At 42.3% G+C, this 22,556-nt stretch overlaps 1 protein-coding gene across 1 annotated transcript; it reads right to left on the bottom strand.

Moving 5' to 3' along the window:
• Positions 1-255: 255 nt before the first annotated feature.
• Positions 256-22,556, bottom strand: CAPN9 (calpain 9). Its single transcript, XM_053937507.1, is given in 21 exon segments — positions 256-282; positions 1,078-1,136; positions 2,147-2,170; positions 2,173-2,262; positions 2,917-2,995; positions 4,401-4,469; positions 6,779-6,843; positions 7,419-7,476; positions 7,977-8,057; positions 9,120-9,156; positions 9,719-9,927; positions 10,573-10,712; positions 11,465-11,652; positions 14,840-14,917; positions 16,717-16,802; positions 17,049-17,132; positions 17,645-17,813; positions 18,165-18,298; positions 18,905-19,023; positions 19,442-19,511; positions 22,512-22,556. Coding segments are annotated over 21 exon segments (1,911 nt in total).

Genomic DNA, 22,556 nt, shown 5'->3' with positions numbered 1-22,556 from the left:
CTTAAGCCTGACTGAGAGGCATATGTACTCCATCCAAATGCTCAGTGCCAAATCCAGTACTAGGCTCTAACAAAAACACATGATCAGACACTTTAACTCATCCACAGGGCTGGAGAACAGAAAGGGGGGCAGCATGCATGTTTCTCTGCAGGAAATCTCCTGGTGAAGTTTGCATGTGAAGGGGACCTCAGCTCTTGGGGCAAAAGTCTCAGTAGCCAAGTCGCAAGAAACTCCTGGCATCCAAATCAGATTTCTTCAGATGTTCATTGCCAGGTTGATAAACTAGTACCAGAAAAAGATCAACTTTACAATTAAGTATTTCAGGCCCTTCTCCCTCCCCATGTCTTTCCCCAAATGAGAGCCATTCCAAAGCAGTGCTTTGCTCTGAATTGACCCCAGGCAGGAAAAGGGACCTTTGCTCACTTGGCTTTTACATCCTGTCATTAAGGAGAGACCTCAGCCAGCAGGAAGGAATAAGGCAAAGCACTACATGCTGGAAACACCAGTTATTTTATTTGCATCCCACCTGTCCACATTTGTTCCCACATTTCTTTTCCCTGGGAATTCATTGTGTCTCACCCCAGGAAGCTTTGGTTTAGTGTGAAATGAGAGATGGCTCACAGCAACAGGGAGACAAGGAGAGCACAAGAAAATAAGAAACCTGAGGATTTTGAGAAGCAAATGACAGACATGCACAGGCGAGGCTGATCTCAATTCCTGGGGGCCTCAGGGGGAGTGAAAGACCCCCCCCATTCCCATCTGCTCTTTCCTCTTTCCCCTACTGAAACCTGGCACCCAAGGAAGGAAAAAAAAAGCAGAGAAACTAGAAAGGGGCATGGGAAGCTGTCAATATGCCACAGGGCAAGGAAGGAAGGAAATAGCGTGGAGGAGATTTAATCAGTGTGTGGGCTGTAGTGGGCTCTAAAATTCCAGCAGTGGTGAAACCTATAGCAGATACCCCACTGCACTCTCATGGGCACCTGAAGTGTCATGCAGAAATACTCCAGCTCTTAGAAGAGGACAAAGCTCTAGAGAAACCCCATCACTTTGTCAATGTTTATGAATCTGTGCTCATACCTCGCCTATATTCAGGTTAATGAACTCCTTGTTTTTCACACTCAGTGCTTGGAATACTCCTGAAATGAGAAACGGACAGCAGTGCTATAAATACACCGCATTCATATTCACACATGAGCTCTCCCACCCACAACGATGGACAAGTGGCCATGCCAAGGAGAGGGAAGGCCTGGTGCAAAGGCAGATTGCTTAGGATTGCTTGGTGGTGGCAGCTCCTCTGACAAAGCAAAGTCCTTGCAAGAGGAAACGTCTTGCTGACTTAAGGCCTTTATGCAAGGCTCTCTTCAGGACTTGTCTGGAAGAAGTGTCCTGAATCTGCTAAACAGTCAGATTTGAAGTATACTCTGAAATCAAACCAAGCAATTTGCATTTCTTTATATATCTTATTTAACTTCTATCTCTCAGAAATTTAATAATTCTATTGCTACAGTCAAGCCAGAAAGTAAAGACAAGAACAAAACAAAAAAAATCAGCAAATAAAGTTGATTTTTCTTCTCATAGAGTGAATTGAGTTTTATTTAACTTTGTGGCCACGCTAATGATCACTTTATCCAGTCATTTTTTTAACCTATCTCTACTACTGCTGTTTTGTAATGAGAGTGACTCTGTGCCAGAAGTGAACTGAGACCTTGGGTGCCTTGGTGTACAAGGAGCCACATCTGAAGCCAAAATGGAACATGTCATGTAAAAGGTACAGGAGATACCTGCCCAAGTACACGCCAGTTTTCTCTTTCCATGAGGCAGAAGTAATATTTGAACCTTGAACTTGTGTGATCCCAAATTAAGCTCCTGGGTAAGCCACAAGAAGGATTTTACCAGCATTCTTCACATGCCTTCAATATTGCTGCAGCGTTTATGTAGCAAGCTCTATTCACATGGGGAAATTTTCCATTGGCAGAACATTTTTCATGTTACAGGAGAAAAGCCATCCTACATGCAAATGCTAAACACAGCTCCTTTCTGTTGGCCTTGTACTCAATCTCAGATATTGTGCAACATGCTCAACAGCCAAAAGCAGAATGATTTCTTTTTCAAAGGGGATGAAATTCCAGAGGAAGAAGATACTCACGACTCGCATTCTCCAAGCGTATAAGCAGTTCAGAAAATCATCAAATTCAATCTGGAACTGCTCATCAGAGTATCGGAGGACAATCAGTTGCAGCAAGTAATTGTTGAGCTGATATCCTTCCCAAAGACACACACACAAAAAAAGTGAGCAACCTCACATGTCAGGGGGAATCTACAGATCTCTATTAACTAATCTTGAAAAACAGTTAATGGGAGGATACTCCATGTCACACATCCATCCAGAAAGAGATCTAACCACAAAGTTCCTTAAGTCTGAAATAAATAACAAACTCTGAACAGGAAATTTTTCAGGCACTGCAGTTTCTAGTCCATGCACACTATGATGTATGAGAGACTGTTCTGTCTTCCTGAATTTGGAGGGATTTCTGCAAAATTATCTGCTTTGATAAATATAAGTTGTGATGAAATACTAATGCAGTGATTTCTCTTCATAGCAGCTTACTCGCTATTCCTTCAACCCTTGAATATAGATGGACTCCAAATTGGTCTGTTTCAAGGTCTAACCCTACACATGTGCAGCTCTGTTGAGTTTAACAGAGCTCAATAAAATATAGAGATTGCTCTGACTGCCTGCCCTTCAATACTGAGGGTAACTGGGGCAAAATTCCCCTATTCAATGTGCCCACGTTCTCTCTGGGGTTTAGACCTCCTTCCTGTTCAGGAGTACCTGGACTGTGTGATTGATTGTCCTCTTCACTCATGCTGATCTGCCCAACAGGTTTAGCAGAGAAAGTGCAGTGCTTGTCTTACCTGCAGCTTTAAGAGCACCATGAAGCTCGTAAGAGGACATGCAGCCAGATTTATCAAAGTCAAATTGAAGAAAGATACTCTGTTATGAAAGGAGAACACAGAAAGCTCAATACTGGCATATGGAAGGGAGCACAGATACAGCACAGAAAGGCAATGTGTTTATCTCCAACTGCATAGCATAAGCACTTAAGAAAGCTGACAAGACTTTGGTCTAGATCCAGTCTGATTTTATAATGGAGGAGCAAATCTTGGTCCCAATTTTCTTTGTCATATGAAGAGGTTGTTGTGACTTAAACAAGTACTGCCAAATCCAAGCATTTAAAAAAAATGAGTTGCTCTTCATTAAAAATGTCATGATTTTTTGAAAAGTGATTTTAACTAGAAAGATGTATTGTTCTCTGTCTTTTAACTCTTAACTGACACATTCTCTTAATCTTCTTTTATGTTTTTCTCTGTAGTTCTGAACACTAGAGACAAATTTTAGCATGATGTAACTTACTTAATAATGTCACTTATTAATCTGCTTCGACATATAAAAGACCTGAATAACCACATTCATGGTACAACCAAGAGAACTGGTCCAACAGTTTGAGGTTTGACCTACATATTAAGCAATTTGCAAGCTGGAGTTAAATTCCATCCATTTATTGAGACAGCAAATACGACTCTCCTTTGGAATATGAGTTATTTGGAGCTGTCATCACATTCAGCTTAAAATTTTCCAGCAAATATATGTGCAAATCTTCCTACAGAGTACAAGGATTTCTCAAGCCCCTTGCTGAAACACAATGTATCCTTTGTTAAAAGAGATGTGGCATTAGTACCCAGAAAATGTTGTCCATTCTTGATGGGCTAGAAAAGAAGCAAAGAACTGCATATTTTGAATGCTTTGGTGAAGCACGAATTCAGAAAAACCTATTAATGGCCATAAGGAAACAATTATAATGTATTTTATTTGAATATTCAGTCTGTGATTGATTCTGCAAGCCTGCTTACTCTTACTGCCATATACAGTGGCAGGGAAATGTGTTTAAAATTAGAATCAGCACTTTCCCAGACTTCAGTACAGTTGACTTCTGAGAGATCAGTAATGAAAATGCAAGGACTTAGGAAAAGATTGTGTCCTACTAGTAATGAATCATCACTTTCTTCTTCTGTACAACAGCAGCTATGGAAACTCCTTAAGTTTCCTTTTGACTGGCTTGCTTATTAGTGTCCATTGCTTTCTTTATCCCAAACATAGTTGATTAGCTTACAAAAATCTCAGTTATTTCCAGAAAACCATTATGATTTATCATCATGGAAAGCTAAGAATGTCTTTGACAATCCAAAACAAATCCCATGCTTTTAAAACATTTGTTTTGTGTTAAAATTCATGGCTGGAACACACTCCTGTCTCCATTTTTGTCTGCATATACCTAATAAACTGTTCAGGAAGTAACTAATGAAATGGAAGAAAAATTACAGTGGATAATGTCACCTACTATCCATTTCTTCAGTTTTTCCCAGAAAACTTTGAACTCACTGAATTCCAGTTTCCCGTTGCCCCTGGTCTGGTAATATGAACTAAGGAAAAGGACTTGTCGTATGAAAGTCCAAATTCAATCTGAACTTACCAGAGTAGTTCCCTTAAGCAGAAAATGTTGACTGGAAAGCCTATGGTGCTGCTGAAACTGGCATTGGGATTTCTCAAAAGGTAGAGTTACAGCAGTTACAGTCATGCCTGTGGCTGTGATACTGGAGGAATATTATATGATATAAAAACACAGCTGAGCAATTCAGTCACTATATAAAGAAGAAAAATTATTCTAAGGCAAGAACAGTTTTGGATGTAAATGGGATATAAATGACTCAGAGAATTAAATTACCTTATTAAAACAAATTGCTACTATACCCAAAGGAGTTAGTAAACCAATGTGCTGTTCAGTATTTTTATCTAGATCTGTCCGTTCTGTTGCAATCGCTCAAGCAAAAATTCATGGGAGTAGTGGGGTGAGACTGGCAAAATCTGGTCCTTATGGTCTGAAATAAATGCCTGTATAGCAGTTCTAGGAGGCAATGATTAGATCTGCCTGGCCTTCCCCCTGCCTGAAGCGAGGGGCTTATTTCACTGAGTTATTGATGAACTGAGCACAGTTCATTTCCAGGATGAGACACCTGCTCTTAAATGCTAAATAAGGAATGGTCCCATTCCCCTTCCTTTTTCCATCTTGCCAGGACAAAGCCCTTGCTCAGAGGGACACTGGCTCAGTGAGCATTCATAAAGGTCAAAACATGCCAAGTGTGGTCTAGCTAACACCTGCTGTTATTTGAACTGGTGACATTATTGAGGGCACCCACAGATTCCAATGGCATTCTCACTTCTGCAAAGGGTTTTTTTTACCCAGCCAGGTTCTTCTTCCCAGGGTCATGTAGAACTCTGTCCCTGCTCCTCACCACCCCATGGTGACAGTTGCCAGGGAATTCAGTAGCATGTGACACAGAGGAGACTGTGCCAGCATTGACTTGGGTTTTCATTTTTATGTTTTTTCTCCTCCATTGTGCTCCAAATAGCATGTCCAGAGTGGGATGATTGTGTCTGCATTCCTTGTGCTTCCAAAGCAGAGGAAGAGATGTCTCCCTATTTATTCAAAACTATGCAGAGATTTGCTTGGAAGCATTGCAAATCATGGAAAATATTCAGTTGTATCCTAAATAGTAAACCTGGAACTGCTGCCATTCTCCAGGGTCAAGCACAGGCCCTGGATCTGTGCCAATACCATGTAAGGATGAGATGCGAACATGGACCAGCTCCCTACTGAGGTTTGGTTTTTAAGCAAGGAAATTTAGGACTGGTACTATTTCTCATTGCATGTGCAAAGTGACTAACCTGCATTGAATTTTAATATTATAAACTAGCTTTAACAGGATAAAGTTCTGTCTGCTTTTGTTTTCTCTAAATGTTTGAATGGCTATTACCTCTGTCATGGACTGGAGCAACAAAAGCAAAAGATAAGAAGATCTCAGCTGAACAAGTAAGACATAAACCAAACATTAGATACTTGCCTTGATATGACTGTTTTTTCTCATGTAACAAACCTGCTTATGGGGAAAGCACACTGCAAAAGCACCTCTACCTGAGGAGAAGCCATGTTAAGCAAACTCAGCAGGAACCAGAACTCTGCAAAGGACAGATCTGGTGGGGAAGCAACAGGGCTGTGATTCACCTCACCCAATGTCTGAGCAGTCATTTAGCACCTGTCAGTTAAATATATCCAGAACAATTAATTACAACACCCCTTTTGCTATCTACAAAGGAAGCCTAGAAAGCTGGCTTAGATGTATGCCTAAATTTGGACCGACAACTCTCACCCACATATCTGTTTCCTGGAGTCCTAGGAATTAGCTGAAAGACCAGATTTTCCAGTTTTTAAACTGATTGTCAAAAACGAGCTTTGATATCAGCAATTTTCACCACTGCTGATCCTTAATTTCTGACCCATAACTTGCATGTATAACTCTGTCTGGTGAATTTAGCCCCCTGACAATAGACTTTTCTTGAATTAAAATTTATGGGTCTCTTTGAAATAAACAACAGCTTGAAAAATGCACTGTTCTCTTCAGAAGTAGCTTGAGATTTACTTCTAAAGGTGGTCAGCATTAAAGCATCTGCCTCGAAGTCTGCAATATAAAACAGTTTGTGCTGAAACTCCTAATCCTAAATTTCTAAAATAAAAATCAGGATAAAACAGTAATGTATATTTGTTTTCTTTGGGTAGTGATCTGCCATGACATTACCAAATGCATTTCTGACATCCACAACATATAATGTTATGGACAATTATATTCATTCTCCATTTAGCCTCCTTATTTGAAAGGATACATCCATAAGATAAATGATATTTCGGCATGAAATGAGACTTAAGTTCTTGAATTTTATGTTCTTTGCTGAAAAAGAATAATAATACAAAAGAAGTCATGGTCAAAGCTGTCTTTTATAAGCAGAAAGGAGAAAATTGGACTAATGAACAGAGATAGCTGACTCTTAGTCCTCATTATGGGAGGGCTGTGAACTGGAAGATGAAGGCAGCTCTCACCACAGAGAAGTCTCAGTCCAGACAGAAGATGCATTTACTGGAGACATGACAGGAAATACTGTCCTTGATTTGTAAATCAGGAGATGAGGTTCAGGGATGACAGGTTTCCCACTGTACAAAGGGCCTGTAGAAGGATCATGAGCTACATCCAGGTCTTAAAAGTCCCATTCTAGTGCTTGCTTTTCCACAGCAGTGTGGCAGTGCAATGGAGAGCTGGCCTCACTGATCCACTGACATGGATCATGCTGGAGGCAGGGCAGGCTTGTGGTTAGGTCATGAACCAAATGCTTTCCTCTGCCCTCGCTGGCTCAAGGACACCAAGTTGGGGTCGTAAGACAGCCTTGAATTTTCTATATGTAAATTAATTAAATAGCAGATTTTATAAAGTTATATACAACCCTTAACTTAGAAGTTGTCAGCACTTACTTTTTTTTAACACAGCATTCAGAACATATTCAAGCTCTTCTGCAGATATCTCCATGTCCTGCAGAAAAATAAAAGTGAAGCATCTGTTACTTGAATATTTCTGTAATCAGACATACCAAAAACCTAAGAAAACACAAACATCACTCATCTGTACTTTATTGCAAATCATCAAAAGAGAACCATCTAAAACCCAGAAAAAGCTAAAAATTTAAGGGCTGGGAAAATTCAGGAGTGCTGCTGTGCATAAGTGTGTCTGAAGGAGATCTCAACGAGAGCTGTTGATGCAAAGAAAACTCAACTGCAATTGAATATTAAACCAGGCAGGCTCCTTCAGAGCTTGAGTTCAAGCTTTGGTCCTCCTGCTTGCTCACCAGGGACTGCACCCTTATCCATCGAGCCATAGGACATGGTGACATCTGGTGCCCAAACAACACACTACAACTAAGCATCCTCCTAAATTATTTTGGGTTTGTTTCATGTATCCATGGCCCTGTATAGGAGTGGAAGTGTTTCTCCTCTTTTTACATCTTGCTCTGACCCAAAGTGTTGTGCACTCACCTTTCCTGAAATCTGCTCAAACAGTGTCCGGAATTGCTTTTCTTCTTCAGTTTCTTGTGGGCTTGGGGTTGGATTTAGAGGCTGCAACACCAACCACACAAGTCCTTATAAGAATTGTAAAACATGACATTTCTCCTGCAAACAGCCCCTGTACACCCCAGACCAGTGTACATCTTAAAATAAGGGTACATATGCTTCTAAACTCTGCCAGATCTGAGGCCTCCCAGCTACCTCTCTGCCCAAGGGGAGTCACCCTCTCATTCCCTTCACCTGAAGAAGTATATAGCGTGCCATTGCCTTGGTAAAAACCAAGAGCACCCATCCTGGAAAACACCTCTCTCTCCTCTCATCCCGCCCTGCACCATTCTGTTTCCCCGGTCCTCCAACAACCACAGCGCTGTTGAGCTCTCTCCCGTGGCATTATCCTGGGATCTTCTTGAGAGCAGCAGCCAGAGGTGGCTGCATTTCAGCATATTACCCAGCACAGATTTATTTTGTATAGAACATGGCCCTGAGATCACGGAAACTAATTAGATCTTGGCTTAGCTTGTTTCCATGGGAAGGCACACCACAATTAATGCCTTATTTGCAGGGATACACTTAAGCAGGAGCTGACTCATACCCAGCTGCAACTAGTGCTCAGCAGGCAGACCAAGCCATTCAAAAGCAAAAAGAATTCAATCATTTCAGTAGGCACGTGCATGTGTAAGCATTCTCTCTCAAGTCCCGCAGATACTGAGAAGTAAAATAAAGATATTTGTATGCAAAATTAATGTAGGTCTAGTAGACATTTTTTTGCCTCTTATTTTTCACAATAAATAAAATTTTAAAATATGTGAACAGCCATGTGGCTGCCCAGTGCTAATGGGTGGTGCACACTGCACACGTGGTGGCTGACACCCATCTTTCATGCTGGCTGGCACTGACTGCCTTCAAGGGGATGCGAAGCATAATGATTATGATTTTGATTGTTACAGCTCTTTTACCATATTCAGCAGAGCTTAGAATTTCAGTGACATACACAAAGCTGGCAATTGTGTAACATTCCTGTGAAATGAAAGTGGTTTAGCCAAATACAGTAAAAGCAATGTGTGCCGGCTTCTGCTGAGCTATTGTCTTGCTACTTTAACTCTGTAGACTTACCTCAGGAAGATCAATGGCAACCTTTTCATCTAGATCCCTGGAGAAAACAAAACCTTATTTGGTATCTGAAGGTATTCAACATCTGCTTGGGGTAGAAACTTGCTTGCTACCTCTTCCCCAGGTGAATGATAAAACAGGGTTTTTTTGCACAGCTGTGCATGTCATCTGCTAAAGAATTAATCTCATTCTTTTCTCATTATTCATTGTGAACACACTGTTTCCTCAATATGCTTTTTTAACATAAAATTGTCTTTTGGACAGATTTTGGGAGGAAATAAGCACGAAGCAAACACTGCTGTACTGTTGTATTCATAGAGACCCAGACAGTACCAGCTAGCAACCCTTCCCTGTCAAACATCCAGCAGATTCATCATGGCACACCCTATTTTCCCACCTTCTCAACTCCTCTCAAAAACAAGTCAGGTTTAGCAAAAATGTAAAAACAAAAAAGTACAAACAAAAAACCACAAATGATCAAGAACTTGCCATGCTGGGTCTCTGCTGTGGAGCTGGGTGCCTGGCAGCCACACTCTCCCCAGCAGACAAAAACCACATGTGCAGGGGAGCACTGGAGGGCCCAAAGCTTGCTGCTGACTTACTCAATGATGGCCTTCTTCTCAGAGAAGATCCTCAGGCAGAAATCTGCCTCCTGGTGTGGCTTAAATGTGGTCGGAATAAGAATGTAATCGCCCGGTGGCAGCTTGAATCGGTGGGATGCTTCCCTTAAATTTATGTAGGTTTTGCTCCTGGCCTTGGAGGGGTGGTACCTGAAGAAGTCTTTGCCCAAGTGTCCATCTCTGCTTGGGCTCTAGAAAGGGGAAAAAAGGCAGCGCTGCACTGGCCAGGATGTGCTGAAAGCCATACTTACCCCTTTTCTAATCACAGAGACAAATCCTGCCTGGCACAAGTGTCACCCCAGGCTGTGATCCTGACTCTCATTCCCTCTCCCAGGTGCTTACAGCAATTTAGCTCCCACCTTATAGCAAGGACCCACTACCACTGTCCTTTCCCACCCAGAAGGCAGTTTCAGAGCACTCTGGGACATGTCTTCCTACTTAAACATGCCCTGCCATTAAACACCACCATTCCAGATAGGGTGTCAGAGAGCAGTGACAACAGATTCACCAACCTCAACCTCACTTGGGGACAGGCATCTGTGTGTGATGTACCCCAGGATGCTCAGAAGAAGCAATATTCCCTCTCCCTAAGCCAGGCAGGGGGTGACAGAGTCATGGGGCTGAGGGATCTGTCCTAGGAACCCATGGCACCATGGGGACTCCTAAATTCTCCTCTGAGAGGATTCCATCCTCCACAGGCCTTGATGTAACTGTTAGGCTACTTACTGAAGGTTATTTTAGGTGCAAAGGCCCCAAAAATGGGGCAGGGATACAAACCCGAAGAAAGTTCCAAACACCAATAGTGCAGCTCCTGTGCTGTAGCAGCAAAGGAATACCTCATAAATAGAGTAGCCAATGGTCAGCATTTCAGCTCCAAGCTTCTTGAGTTTACGTCGACCCTTTTTGCATCAGTCATCTTGTCCATCGTCCTTCTCAGTCAAATGCAGCTTGATTTGTGGATTTGTCCAGAAAGTTTCTGCCAACGGAAAGAACACCAGAGAGTTTCTTGATTCAGAATAATAAACCACCACCACTACTACAAAAATACCCCCACCAAACCAAAAAAGACAATAAAGATGAGGCTTCACTCAAACTTAGTTTTTCCATTAATCGTTATACTTCTTTCTACTAAGCTTTGCAAAAAATAAGCCAAATCCTAAAGTCCTTCATGGAACTAGGTGTAGGAAAGATTTTAGGCCTGATGCCTTATTAAATTACCATGGTTTAAAAGAAGTTGTCAGATGAAATTTTGCTAAAATTACATAGCTACAATGATCCATGACACAGCTTCAGAGGCACATAAATATGTTGGCTGATTTGGGCTTTTTGTCTCATTTTATATTTGCTGCTACAGTTCAGCTGGCTTATTTGAACCTAGTCCTGCTCATGCAAATGTCATTAAGAGATAAATCAGATCCAATGAACCTGAGAGCAAAACAAGCAGTCTTTCACCACAAAGTCTCAAGTGGGACCACATGACCATTTATCACTTTGTTCATTGCTGGTTTGTTCATTCAAAAAAAACAATCACAGAATTGATTTAAATACAGGACTCTTAAACCACACGGTGGTTTGAGTTTCCTCATTTGTCCCTTTAGCTGGTTCCTGTCAGCTGAACTGTCCTGCACCCACAGCTCTGGCTACAGAGCTCCTCTCTGAAGAGCTATAGCTGAGGGCAGGTAAAGATTTCAGTGCCTGCTTCTCATTTTCAAACTGGTATGTACTTACATAGGAAATTTATACATCCTCCTGCGGTGGCTCCCCAGACCCAGCTGCCTTGGTGGATGGTCAATTCCCATTTGTGGGTAGTACTGTCTTCCAGGGCATCTGGCAGATGATCTCAATAATGATCTCAACTTTGCAGATTGCAGATCTCAACTTTGTCAAAATGCACTTTGAAGTCTTCAAACTTCATCCTGAGCAAAAGACGTGGTAAGGAACAGGCAGCCATTCATTTTTGTCAAGGATGCCCAGCAGAAGTATTTATCCCCCCACCAGAGCCCCAGGGCCAGATCACCAGTTCATGTAGAGTAGTTTTGGTGACCATGGATATATGCCAGTGTACAGCAGGAGAGCAACTAGCTTTCACTCACTGTGGTGTAAAGCACAAGCATCCTTTTTGTCTGCATCTCATTCTGACATCTCTTACACTTTTATTCAGTTACAACTGAGTCTAAGATGAAATAGAAGTGACACTGACACCAAACCTACAGTGGAAAGAGTTATTTCACCAACACCATGCTGGCCTTAATGGCTGTGTCTGTATTGCCAAATACCCAACCAAAGAATTGTCTGGCACATGCAGGAGCTAAGTCTTCATACAAATCATCTGTGTGTTCAATGTCAGGCACAAAGATAGCACATCCAGTGACACATGGTGATGGATTACCAAGCCATGATATGATTACCTGTCTGCACTGCAATTAAAGTTAACATTTGGCTCAAGCTTCTCACCCTTCCCTCCCTTGTGAGTGCCTGGGACCTCGTTCTAGCAAAAATATACACCAAATGTGAGAAATAAAGTGTGTTTGGACTTGAGAAATGTCTCCAACCTACCCTTGAAGGTACCATAGACTCTGCTGCCTGCTATGTGCCCCACAGATTGTGTTGCATATATTTTATGCCCAAGGTGGAGACACGTACATGACAATGGGAATGAGGGAGCAAATGCCACAATATGAGCAGTTTTGAGCTGCTAGGCTGGGCTGGTTGATAGCAGCCTCTTAAGCACATGGAGAAGATATGCCAGGAGATTTTATATAGCAAGTATAAGGACAAAAAATACCAATGGTCCTGTTGGCCAAGGAGTCAGTCCAGGACTAAGCAAACAGCCAAGAGAAGGGACAGCCAGAGCCAGGCACCACTGGGCATTGGGTGCAGCCCTGAACAAAAGTAAACAGTGCACAGAAACTATCTAAGAGACAGCAGCTTACATGGTGTGCACCACAAGGACAGGAGGCACATATACTCTAAGCCTGAGGGTAGCCTTGGTAGGCTGAACATTCCTCTGATGCCTTAGGCCTTCATGAGGGCAATTTGACATCTAGATATGTTTTGTGCTTTGAATTTCTATCTGGAAGAGCCCTCCTCTCTCCCTGGACCATAGAAATAAGACACAGAAATGGATCTCCTCCCTAACACAATCTTCTGCAACTGTCCCTTTCCTCCTGTGGCAGATGCCTAACAACAAAATGGAGTAGCAGGAGAGCCAAAGCCCTCCAAGATACAAGTTTGTCTGTGGCAGTGGTAGATAGGACCCAGCTAGCCCCCACTGTGCCTCGTCCAACACAGCTAGTTCCATTTTTCTTCCTCATAACAAATAGATGTCTGCAGTGGTATTAATTTACACTTGCTATGGGCCATTTTACAACTTGGTTTTAGTGTGGAAAGAAACAGCAGGGTTTGCTTTGCTGAGTTCTGACCTTTCTTGTCAGCTATTTACAGATATGGCTACCCTTAGGCACTGCTAATTCTCACTCTGATGCTTAGGACACCAAAGCAGGGGCAGCATAGCAAAATCTGTCTTTAAATGGCTTGGTTTCCTGGCCACATTATGCAATTTTGGGCCCTTTGGAAATGTGCTGCAAAGCAGAGGAAGGGGTTGCCCTTTATAGATTGGATTTGACTTCTAGGAGGTAAAACACCTGTTCTGATTTCCCTAGAGCTTTTCTGGGTATGTACTTACAAAGGGAAAAGAAGACTCTGACCCTCTGATCATAGGAGGGAAGGGACTAGGAGGACTGAGAAGCTGATTTCTTAGCCAACCACAAGATGCCCCTTTGCATCTATTAGAAGCATCTGGACAAGACTAATATGAAATGCTAATATGTAGCCAAAACATCTTTAGAGTAGTTAATGAGGTCGCAATGTTCTCAGCATGTCACCATGAAGATTTTCTTCAGTTCTCACAAATCCAAAGAACAAAAGGGTCTAAAAAGGGATTTTTTTTCTATTAATTTCACTGGCCATTTGATGCCTCCTTGCACACTTTCACCTCCATCACATGATCAGACTTTAAGTTCTGCCCTGTATTGAGATACTTGCTGGAGTTACTTGGGTTCCATGTAAAGTCTTTGTCTCCTTTACACTCACCACATAAGCTACAGATGTAACTAGGTCAAACACAGACAAAAAACCCCACCAAACTCAAAACCCAAACAAACACAAAAGCTTTTTGAAGAAACTGCATAGTATTTGCTATGTCAATAGCAAAATAACTCAAAATACCTTATGTAAAAACACAATAATGGAACAGCCAATGGACCTAGTCCCCTCCAGTCATCAAAATTTGCAATAAATCATTTTGTGTGACTTAATGTGCTGCGTTGTCTATCTCAAATAACTTCTCAGGCCTGAAGTTGAACTTTGATTTAACTTGCAGGCAAAATCCTGGAATAGCTCCATTGCATACCTCTCTAGATTTCCCTATGTGTAATAGAATTGAGCATCTGGCCCTGGAAGATGTGACCCAACACATTGCCACAGCACAGTCGATACAGGGGTGGGGGGGGGATCATGTACAAGTCAGTCATCTGCTCTGTCTGAGATCATGAATTTGGCATGAAGATCACTTCACACTTCTAAAGCAATTTCCACCTGTTTTGTTTTTTTTTTTCATTTCATTTCATTTCATTTCATTTCATTTCATTTCATTTCTTCAATTTTTCCACAATTTCACACATATCTTGGTGGTCTTTTACTTTATGCAACTAGTAATATTGCTTCTCAGGACTCATTCTCTCCCAGGTGATGCCCAGGTGATACAGTCACCATCATAGGTGGTACAGTGCCATACAATGCTCCCTTCTGTATATTCTGCCTTTGTTCATGGGAAGGATTTAAAGGATGTTACACTCATGGGAGACACGCAGTATTTGAAATACCAGTGCCACTAACTAAACTGATTTGAGGGCTTTTGTTATTAAAACAGATAACAAAAGGAGACACATAAAACACAGAAAACAAAGGGAGCATTCTACCTGCCCTCTCTTAGGCAGAAACTGAGAATTTCATCATGCAAAGACTTCTTCCTTGTTGCTTGTTCTGGCCACTTGCACCTTGATTTCTGACTAGAGTCCCACACTTTAAGAACCTGTGTCTTACCAGAACTCTCCATCATCCCGTGCTGCCTGAGACAGGCATCTCTGCTCTGATGGTCTGACTGAGTGCCACTCTGCAGAGCTACAGGAAAACAAAATCAAGCTTTACTACAGGTATGTGGCAATTAATTTTCCCTGGCTCAGAATGACTGGCTGGATGTAACAGCAGGCTGTTCTCCTCTCACGTGTGTTTTAGTTGCGCAGCTTACACGAACACAGTTGCATTTAAGAGGTTTCCTGATCCCACTGGCACTCACGGTTCCAGAGACCCAATTAATGCAGCCAAAAGCAGCATCAGGCCAAAGATCCCAAAGCTGCTCCAGAGTGGTCTTAAAATGGGTTACTGACATTAGGACTGGTCTCAGTGTTTGAGTTGAAGATAATAGGGCTATTGGTAAACCTCAAGATGTTGCTAAGTAAACACTCTCCTTAAATCTGTATTCCATCTGTAGCACCATCATCTTTTTCACTCTTGTTGCTAATTTAGGGCCAGATGTTTGTTTCAAAATTGAGTTAATGGGAACTGAATAGGTTCCTTCCCCTGCACAGAGAGATTCAGTGGAGTAACTGGGGCCCCAGGTTAAGTCTTTGCTTCCTTTTCATGCACCCCTTCAACTCTAGCTGTGGCATATCAAAACCAAACAGAAACCTGATAAAGCTTTTCAGGAATCCTGGAAGTGCACTACTGTATTTCCAATTTGACATAATAAACTTAGGAAGTAGAAGGCACCTTCTGTTGTGTTTTTTAATTCCAGCAACCACTGCAAAATGTTAATATAGGCTCCTGTACTGACCTGCAAATCCCTCTTCATCCTGAGTTCCAGAAAGCCACCCAAATGCAGAGTCAGAGCTCTGCCTTGCAGAGACAGCCTTTTTGATGAACAGCATAAACTGCCAGATGCCTGTCCTGATCATAACCTCTCCATCTTTCTCAGATTTAAGAACTCATTATACACATCAATTATCCATGTTTTTCTTCAAGACAAAGGATCTGAGCTGATGTGGACATATTTAATTTACTTCTGAGCCATGATAAGGACAGGGAAATTTAAAGTAGTCCTACAAATGGTTACATGTCTCAGCAATATTAAAGGGCCAAGCAGGTTATGGTTCCTCTCCTCTGCATCTATGTGAATTAAAAAAAAAAACTCAGAAGAAAAAGTGAAACAAAAATGAAACAATGCATATGTGCAAAAATATACTGAAAAGTGTGTGTTGGAGAGGAATGCAGTGTCGCTTTTTTTAACCATGTATTTTTTTCATTTTGTATTTTTTGCTCTTTGTTTACCATTAGTAGTAAAACCTGACTGGTTTTCAGGCCAACCCTGCATGTGTTCTGGGGTCCTTCCACAACTTTGGCATGGAGAGGGTCTCATTTAATGCCCATTTATTATTATTAAGATATTACTCCTGATGTGTTTAGAAACCCCAAGCAATCAACCCCCAAAACAAAGAGATATGCAAGCTATTCAGAGGGGGTAATACATTGTCAGTTTCAGCTTACCTGTAGTAGGATGAACTATGGATGTTGTGTTGCAAGTACTACAGCAACAGGCTTGTAAATATTTAACCAAAAATATCACTCCAAATGTGTAACTTTTACAATTGGGAGTGTATTAATATTAACTTATCTCATTTATATTAATGCATGATTTCTGCTGATGCTAGGTTTTGGGGGCTAAACAACCTCAACAATGTCCCTGATTGTGCTGCTTTGAAAATACTGAGGGGGAGATGCTGTAGGGCAGTAACACTGTTAGGCACATGCAAACTCTTGGTTTAATTTCCCGTGGAGCAGCTGGGGCTCCAGGAAGCCAGCTATGGAGCAGAAGCTGGGATTTGGCCTTTGCGAGGCCAGTGTGTAAGGGACAGTGTACCCACTTGTCACTCCAAGGGCCGTTCCACTCTACCTCTCCCCACAGGTTCTTTATCCTTATAAGCTGCACTTGCTGGCCCCTATAGCTCACCTGGGGAAGAAGAAAATAGAGAAAATATCAAATGCCAGGATCTAGGCAGCAAGGCTTCTCCAGTGTGCAGAGGCTGGTGTTAACAGCTGGGCAAAAGGTGCAGAGTGCCACAGGAGATGTGGGAGGGAAAGTTGGATGGGAATTTGGACCACTTCTCCAGGATAACTTCCCCCCTCACCTGAGGCTGAGGGGACAATCCCTTAGCATTTCCCCAGCTGTCTCCTTGCCCCGTGCTGCTGGACATACCTCTTCAATGCCAGTCACAGAATACTCATGGCCTTTTACAAGGCCAAATGGGGTTCGGGCTTCTGACTCGGCAGCACTGCAGGTCTTGAATAGGAGGAAAAAAAAGTGAATTAACCTCTCGCTTCAGAATGAGATCCCAAGTGGTGTCACCTGGTCCCTTCCAGGCTAACCCTTACTACAAAAAGGGAACTTGTCTTTCTGCTCAACCATGGTCCCCTTTCGGGAAAAAAATATGTGGGTTGGTTTAAGTGTTGTTCACTCAGAGCAAAAATGAGGTGGTTCCAGAGTGGAATTCCTCCTCTGCCCCCGTGATTTTGTTTCAGCACCATCTACATTTCCAAGATCTCAATCTTTACTCTCAGACTGAGATCAGGTGTTCACATGGTCTCATTTCTTGTAAAAAGGCTTTGATGGACAGTGATGATGGTGAAGGGCCCCATCAGCCAGCTGAGTATCACACTGCCTAGTTCAATAAAATTTTAACTAGTCTTTGCAAGCAGCAAACTTCATCAGGAGAAAAAGTGAAACTCAAACCAGAAAACACTGAACCCCAAAGTTGAGGGCACCAAGAAACTGAGACCCCATTTCTTACTTACATCAATAGAACAGCCCACCATTGAGCATCTTTTCAGGGCTTTTTCTAGGATTTCATAGAAATTGTTGGGAGCCACCTTAACATCATACATTTCTCCTAAAACCCCAGTGAAATCTTCCATGGCTTCTATTGTACTGCCACCCTTCAGAGACTCATAGCTGCCATTCAACCTGGAAAACACACACTGACTGTGAGAATTGCTTTCAAGATATCCATGTTTGTGAGCTTTCTTGCACGTGTGTAGAATTGCAGCAATAGCACTGAAGTCAAAATAAGTACCCCAGAGTGTACCCAAGCAGTAGAATTGGGGTCATTCTGCTTCCCTTTTTAGTTGCATTTTTAATTCATCCATTTGTCCGTATGTTTAAAGCCTGGGGGTGTTATTTCTTTAGTGCCAGTTGTCAGGCTGGCAAGGGCAGCAGCAAAGCTAGAAGCTGCTCACTAAATTGTGAATACCATAAAAACAAACTGTGAACAATGTATGTACAAATAGCAAATGATGTATGTGCAGTGGGACTTACTTGGCATAGGCTTTCTCTAGTAAGGCACTCCAAAATTCATTGAGTTCAGCTGAGTGCAGGAAAAACAGTTGGCCCTTGAAGGTGGGTAATCTGTCATCAATCACAACATCCAGCCACTCGTTGTGCTGCCAAAACTGTTTAGAAAGGATGGTGCATGAGTTTGCTGACAGCACGGCATTTCCTGAGAGTAGGATTCTGGTGTCCCAGTATTTCTAATTGTAAGTTGGTGACAATCATAGGCTCGATTAGAAGACATGTAAATCATCTGTTCCTGCTCTGCCCTGCAAGGCTGCTCTCTAGGAAGGGTGATCTGCCTTGAGAAAGCATCAAGACTAAATGTGTAGACATGTACTGTAGCTCCTTGCCTGGATAATGTCAATCACATACCTGCACCAGTGTTCACCACATAATTCAAAACTCCTTTAGGACACACGTTTGTTACAGATCCCAGTTCCACTCCTTTAAGGACTTATATCCTAAGTGAGGTGTGTGTGCCCAGGAAAATGTGAAACTATTTCTAAAGCTATGTATCTGTTCACAAAATAGAAGTGGCTGTGTTTGTGCCTGTATGAGGCTGACGTAGCCCTCTAGTTGTTTCTCAAAAGATGAACAACAATGTAAGCTCAGAAATCCTACTTTTTTCAGTGTCTCCTCTGCAGTACCTGTCAGCCTCACTGCAAAATACACCATGAAATGTAATGACAGAGATGTGTTCATTCTGTGACAGATGTTCACCTTACCTGGAAGTGAAATATTCCAGCATAATCTGGCCCAAAATTTTGATCCAGTGGCACCACTCTTGCTAGTGTTTTTTCATTCAGTGTGAGAGAAGCAATGGCTGCTAATAGCCAGCAGTCACCTGTGGATTGAGAAGGGGGAAAGAGGAGAAAAAGGGGCCAGAGGAGATGTTAGCTGCCACTTCCCCTGAAACCCAAAAGACAGCCTGCATGTCCCCAGAGAGGTGTCCCTGCCTGGCCAGGGCAGACTGTGCTTCAGTCTGGAGGGGCTGGCAGACAAAAGACTCCCTTGGGCTCACAGTACCCTCGAGTGAAGATCCTTCCCTCATCCTGAGCTCCACTGCACCAAGATGGTCCCTGGCATGGATGGGTGGGAGCTATCCAAGAAGTAGCCGTGGGCCAGGCGAGCCTGGGCAGGACCTCCAGCTCCACTGCTCCCACCAGCTCAGGAGGGACAACAACCCCTCCTCTGTGAGGACACTGCTGCTGTGCCTCACAGTGTGTAGACATGAACACATCCATCCAGGAGGAATCACTCACCAAGATCCCCTTGACAAATGTCAGTTCTGGTGGCTCCTCCAAGGATAAACTTGGGGTCTTTGACAATGTCCTGCAACAATGAGACAGAGAAATTACTTAGAATTTCTAAGGAAAAATAGGAAAATATCACCATCACTCTGAACCAGAGTTGCAGCAGTGCTGACAAACCCTGTGTGCCACAGGGTACACAGAGCTATATTATCCTGCAGCAGTGTTGCCACCACAAAGAACAAGATGGGGAATCCTTGCTAATTAATTACAGTGTAGAGCAATTAAAGAATCAACTATCCTCATTTTTTTCATAATTAGTTGGCTGCTAATGAAAGGCTGGCATTCTTTATTCATCTGTAGGCAATTGTTAAAATATCATAGCACAAACTCATCCCGAAGACTGATGTTAGACTGCAGCCCTGGTTAACAAGGCTTTTTGTTTTCTTGCTTTCCTCCAATGGCTGAAAAAAATAAAATTGGCAATTTACTTTTAACTGAACTAGTTATTTACTTGCATGTAATACCTGGGACATACAGTGTCTGACAATCATGAGAGAATTTCGTCCTCAAAAAAGCAAACAACAAAGACAGCTTCAGTCCTGCTAATTTTTAGGAGAAGCTAAAAAATTAGCTAAAAATTATGACCATGTGGTCAGAGGGAATGGTGCTCATGGTGGCATTACAGCAATTCTCAAGCATTCATTAGACCGATTTAGTTCAATTACTAGTACTATGGCTGGATAGAAAAATTATAGTGATAAACTAATAAGCGTGGCAGGAATTCTTCTCTTCTCCATTTTCCCATGAACTGTATAATGAATGCAATTGATTGAACTGAATGGAAAAGGGGAGAGGAGAATATCTAATATATTACTGGAGGAATATGCCTGTAGTTAATCAGCCTGCCATGATATATTATTGCAGACCCTGTGGCATGAAGCAGATCCTTCTGCCTAAGTGGCAAATGCAATAAATTAATGGGGATGGTGGGGGAAATAGAAGAGCACATTCAGTCATTTAATCCCTGCATTTGCCTAGATTAAATTGAGTTGCTCTGCTTTCATATAACTGCATTTTCTCAGACCATAGGGTAGAATATTGATAGCTTTGTTCAGCTTCCTGCATTTATTGCTGAAGCACCTGCTGCTGGAGCCAGGGCACTCCTCTCAGTGAACCAGCACTGCTGCTGCGGAGCTCCCCCTGCAGAGGCAGTGTCCAGGAGGAAGCTGGTTTGCATATTTGTTGTTTGCCTTTGTTGGGGAGGAGGTGGTGGCCAGGTTATGCCTCAGGCACAGGTGCCTCGGGGAGGAGGTACCACAGAACACCATGTCCCCAGAGTGCGGAGCAAAGGGAAACAAACAGCAGCTCCTCCTTACCTGGCCCGCCTGCTTGTTAAATACACTCAGTCTCGTTGGGACTGGGCATGAACAATAAAACCACAGCTCATTGCCTTTAGACATTGATACAGCAACGGCTGATAAAGTAACTGATGTTCAACAACACACTTTGTTTTAGCACCATTGCTCTCAGGAGACATAATTCTCATTGCACCTAATGCATTTAGCTGTTACCAAGAAGCCCTGTGTGTTAGCAAGGGACAAGACAAAAAAACTTTCCATGGACATAAGTTTGATTCATGACTCATTGTTTATTACACATCTCTGTAACTCATACATGGAAAAATGTTTTCAACCTCCTATGTCTAGAGCAATCAAAAATAATTTTAAAAAAATCAATTTAGAGGAATTGAAAGGGTGTTGACTGGACTTGTGCCACATTCTCTGCTGAAAAAAGAGAACACACTCTACAGTTCTTGAGTGGGTGTTGCAAAATTAATATTAATTTTAAAAGGACTTTCAGGTGGTATAATAATGTATAATAATATTTCAGCATATTAAAGAACAAAACCCAGCATTCACACACAGCATGCAGTAATTTAAGGATTCACCTGCACAAAGATACTGCCTGGAAGTAGGAACATACAGTCTTCAGAGAGATGAAACATAGTGACCTGTGACTGTTCTGATGCTGCATTAAAGCTGTGTTTCTTTAAACCCAAAAGAAAACACATTGCATCCCAGTGCCTGTCTTGCACTGGTAGAGGGGGTGCATAGAGACCTAAAGCACACTGGGAGTGAGATTGCTTAGGTGATTTCTGTGATTATATTTCTCTGCCTGGTTCCAACCTGTCATACTGGTTGTGCATGATTGCTCATACTAGGAATATTTCTTTCTTACTTCCTCTTGTATACCATAGACTCATTTGAAAATGGTAAAACCCGTTTGTCTTTCCTTTTTGGGTTGGGTTTCTTTCATTCTTCAATTTATATGTCTACCTTTCCCAGTCACTGGGGAAGGGAAGGGAAGGGAAGGGAAGGGAAGGGAAGGGAAGGGAAGGGAAGGGAAGGGAAGGGAAGGGAAGGGAAGGGAAGGGAAGGGAAGGGAAGGGAAGGGAAGGGAAGGGAAGGGAAGGGAAGGGAAGGGAAGGGAAGGGAAGGGAAGGGAAGGGAAGGGAAGGGAAGGGAAGGGAAGGGAAGGGAAGGGAAGGGAAGGGAAGGGAAGGGAAGGGAAGGGAAGGGAAGGGAAGGGAATATAATGAGAAAAGAGTCTTGCATTCTTCAGATTGTTCTAAAATTTTGAGGAAGGACAGTTTGAATTTGTAATTAAAAAGGATTTAAAAGGATTGCTAAACAAAATTACTAAATGTCTGAATCTTGGAGCACTTCACTTATGTAGAAAGTCAGATATTCATCTGATACATATCCACATAGCTCACTGACTGCAGTGGGAGATTTACAGATTAGTGCTAGTTGAAGGTCATGCTCATGCTGCTACAAATATGCATATATGCAGATATATGCATGTCAAAGTAATGAGAAAGCCTTCTCTACTCTCATTACTAAAGATTAAACTCTAACAGATTGTAAATCAGAAGATTTAGATTATTTGTCCCTGCAATTATCCTAATGTACTGTGCTAGAATTCAGCCAAGCTACTGTAAAATACTGGTAGGAGAGGCAGTAAAAACCAGTCACTACAAAAAGAAGTTGGAATATAGATACCCTGCACAGAGGCTCACCTTCTCCAGTTGTGGCAACTCACCTAGCACATGCTCCAGGCCCAT

This window comes from Vidua chalybeata, chromosome 3 (genome assembly GCF_026979565.1).
Source record: "Vidua chalybeata isolate OUT-0048 chromosome 3, bVidCha1 merged haplotype, whole genome shotgun sequence".
Taxonomy (NCBI): Eukaryota; Metazoa; Chordata; class Aves; order Passeriformes; family Viduidae; genus Vidua; species Vidua chalybeata.
Note: the sequence above shows the minus strand (reverse complement) of the source record. Positions and strands in the feature narration are given on the sequence as shown.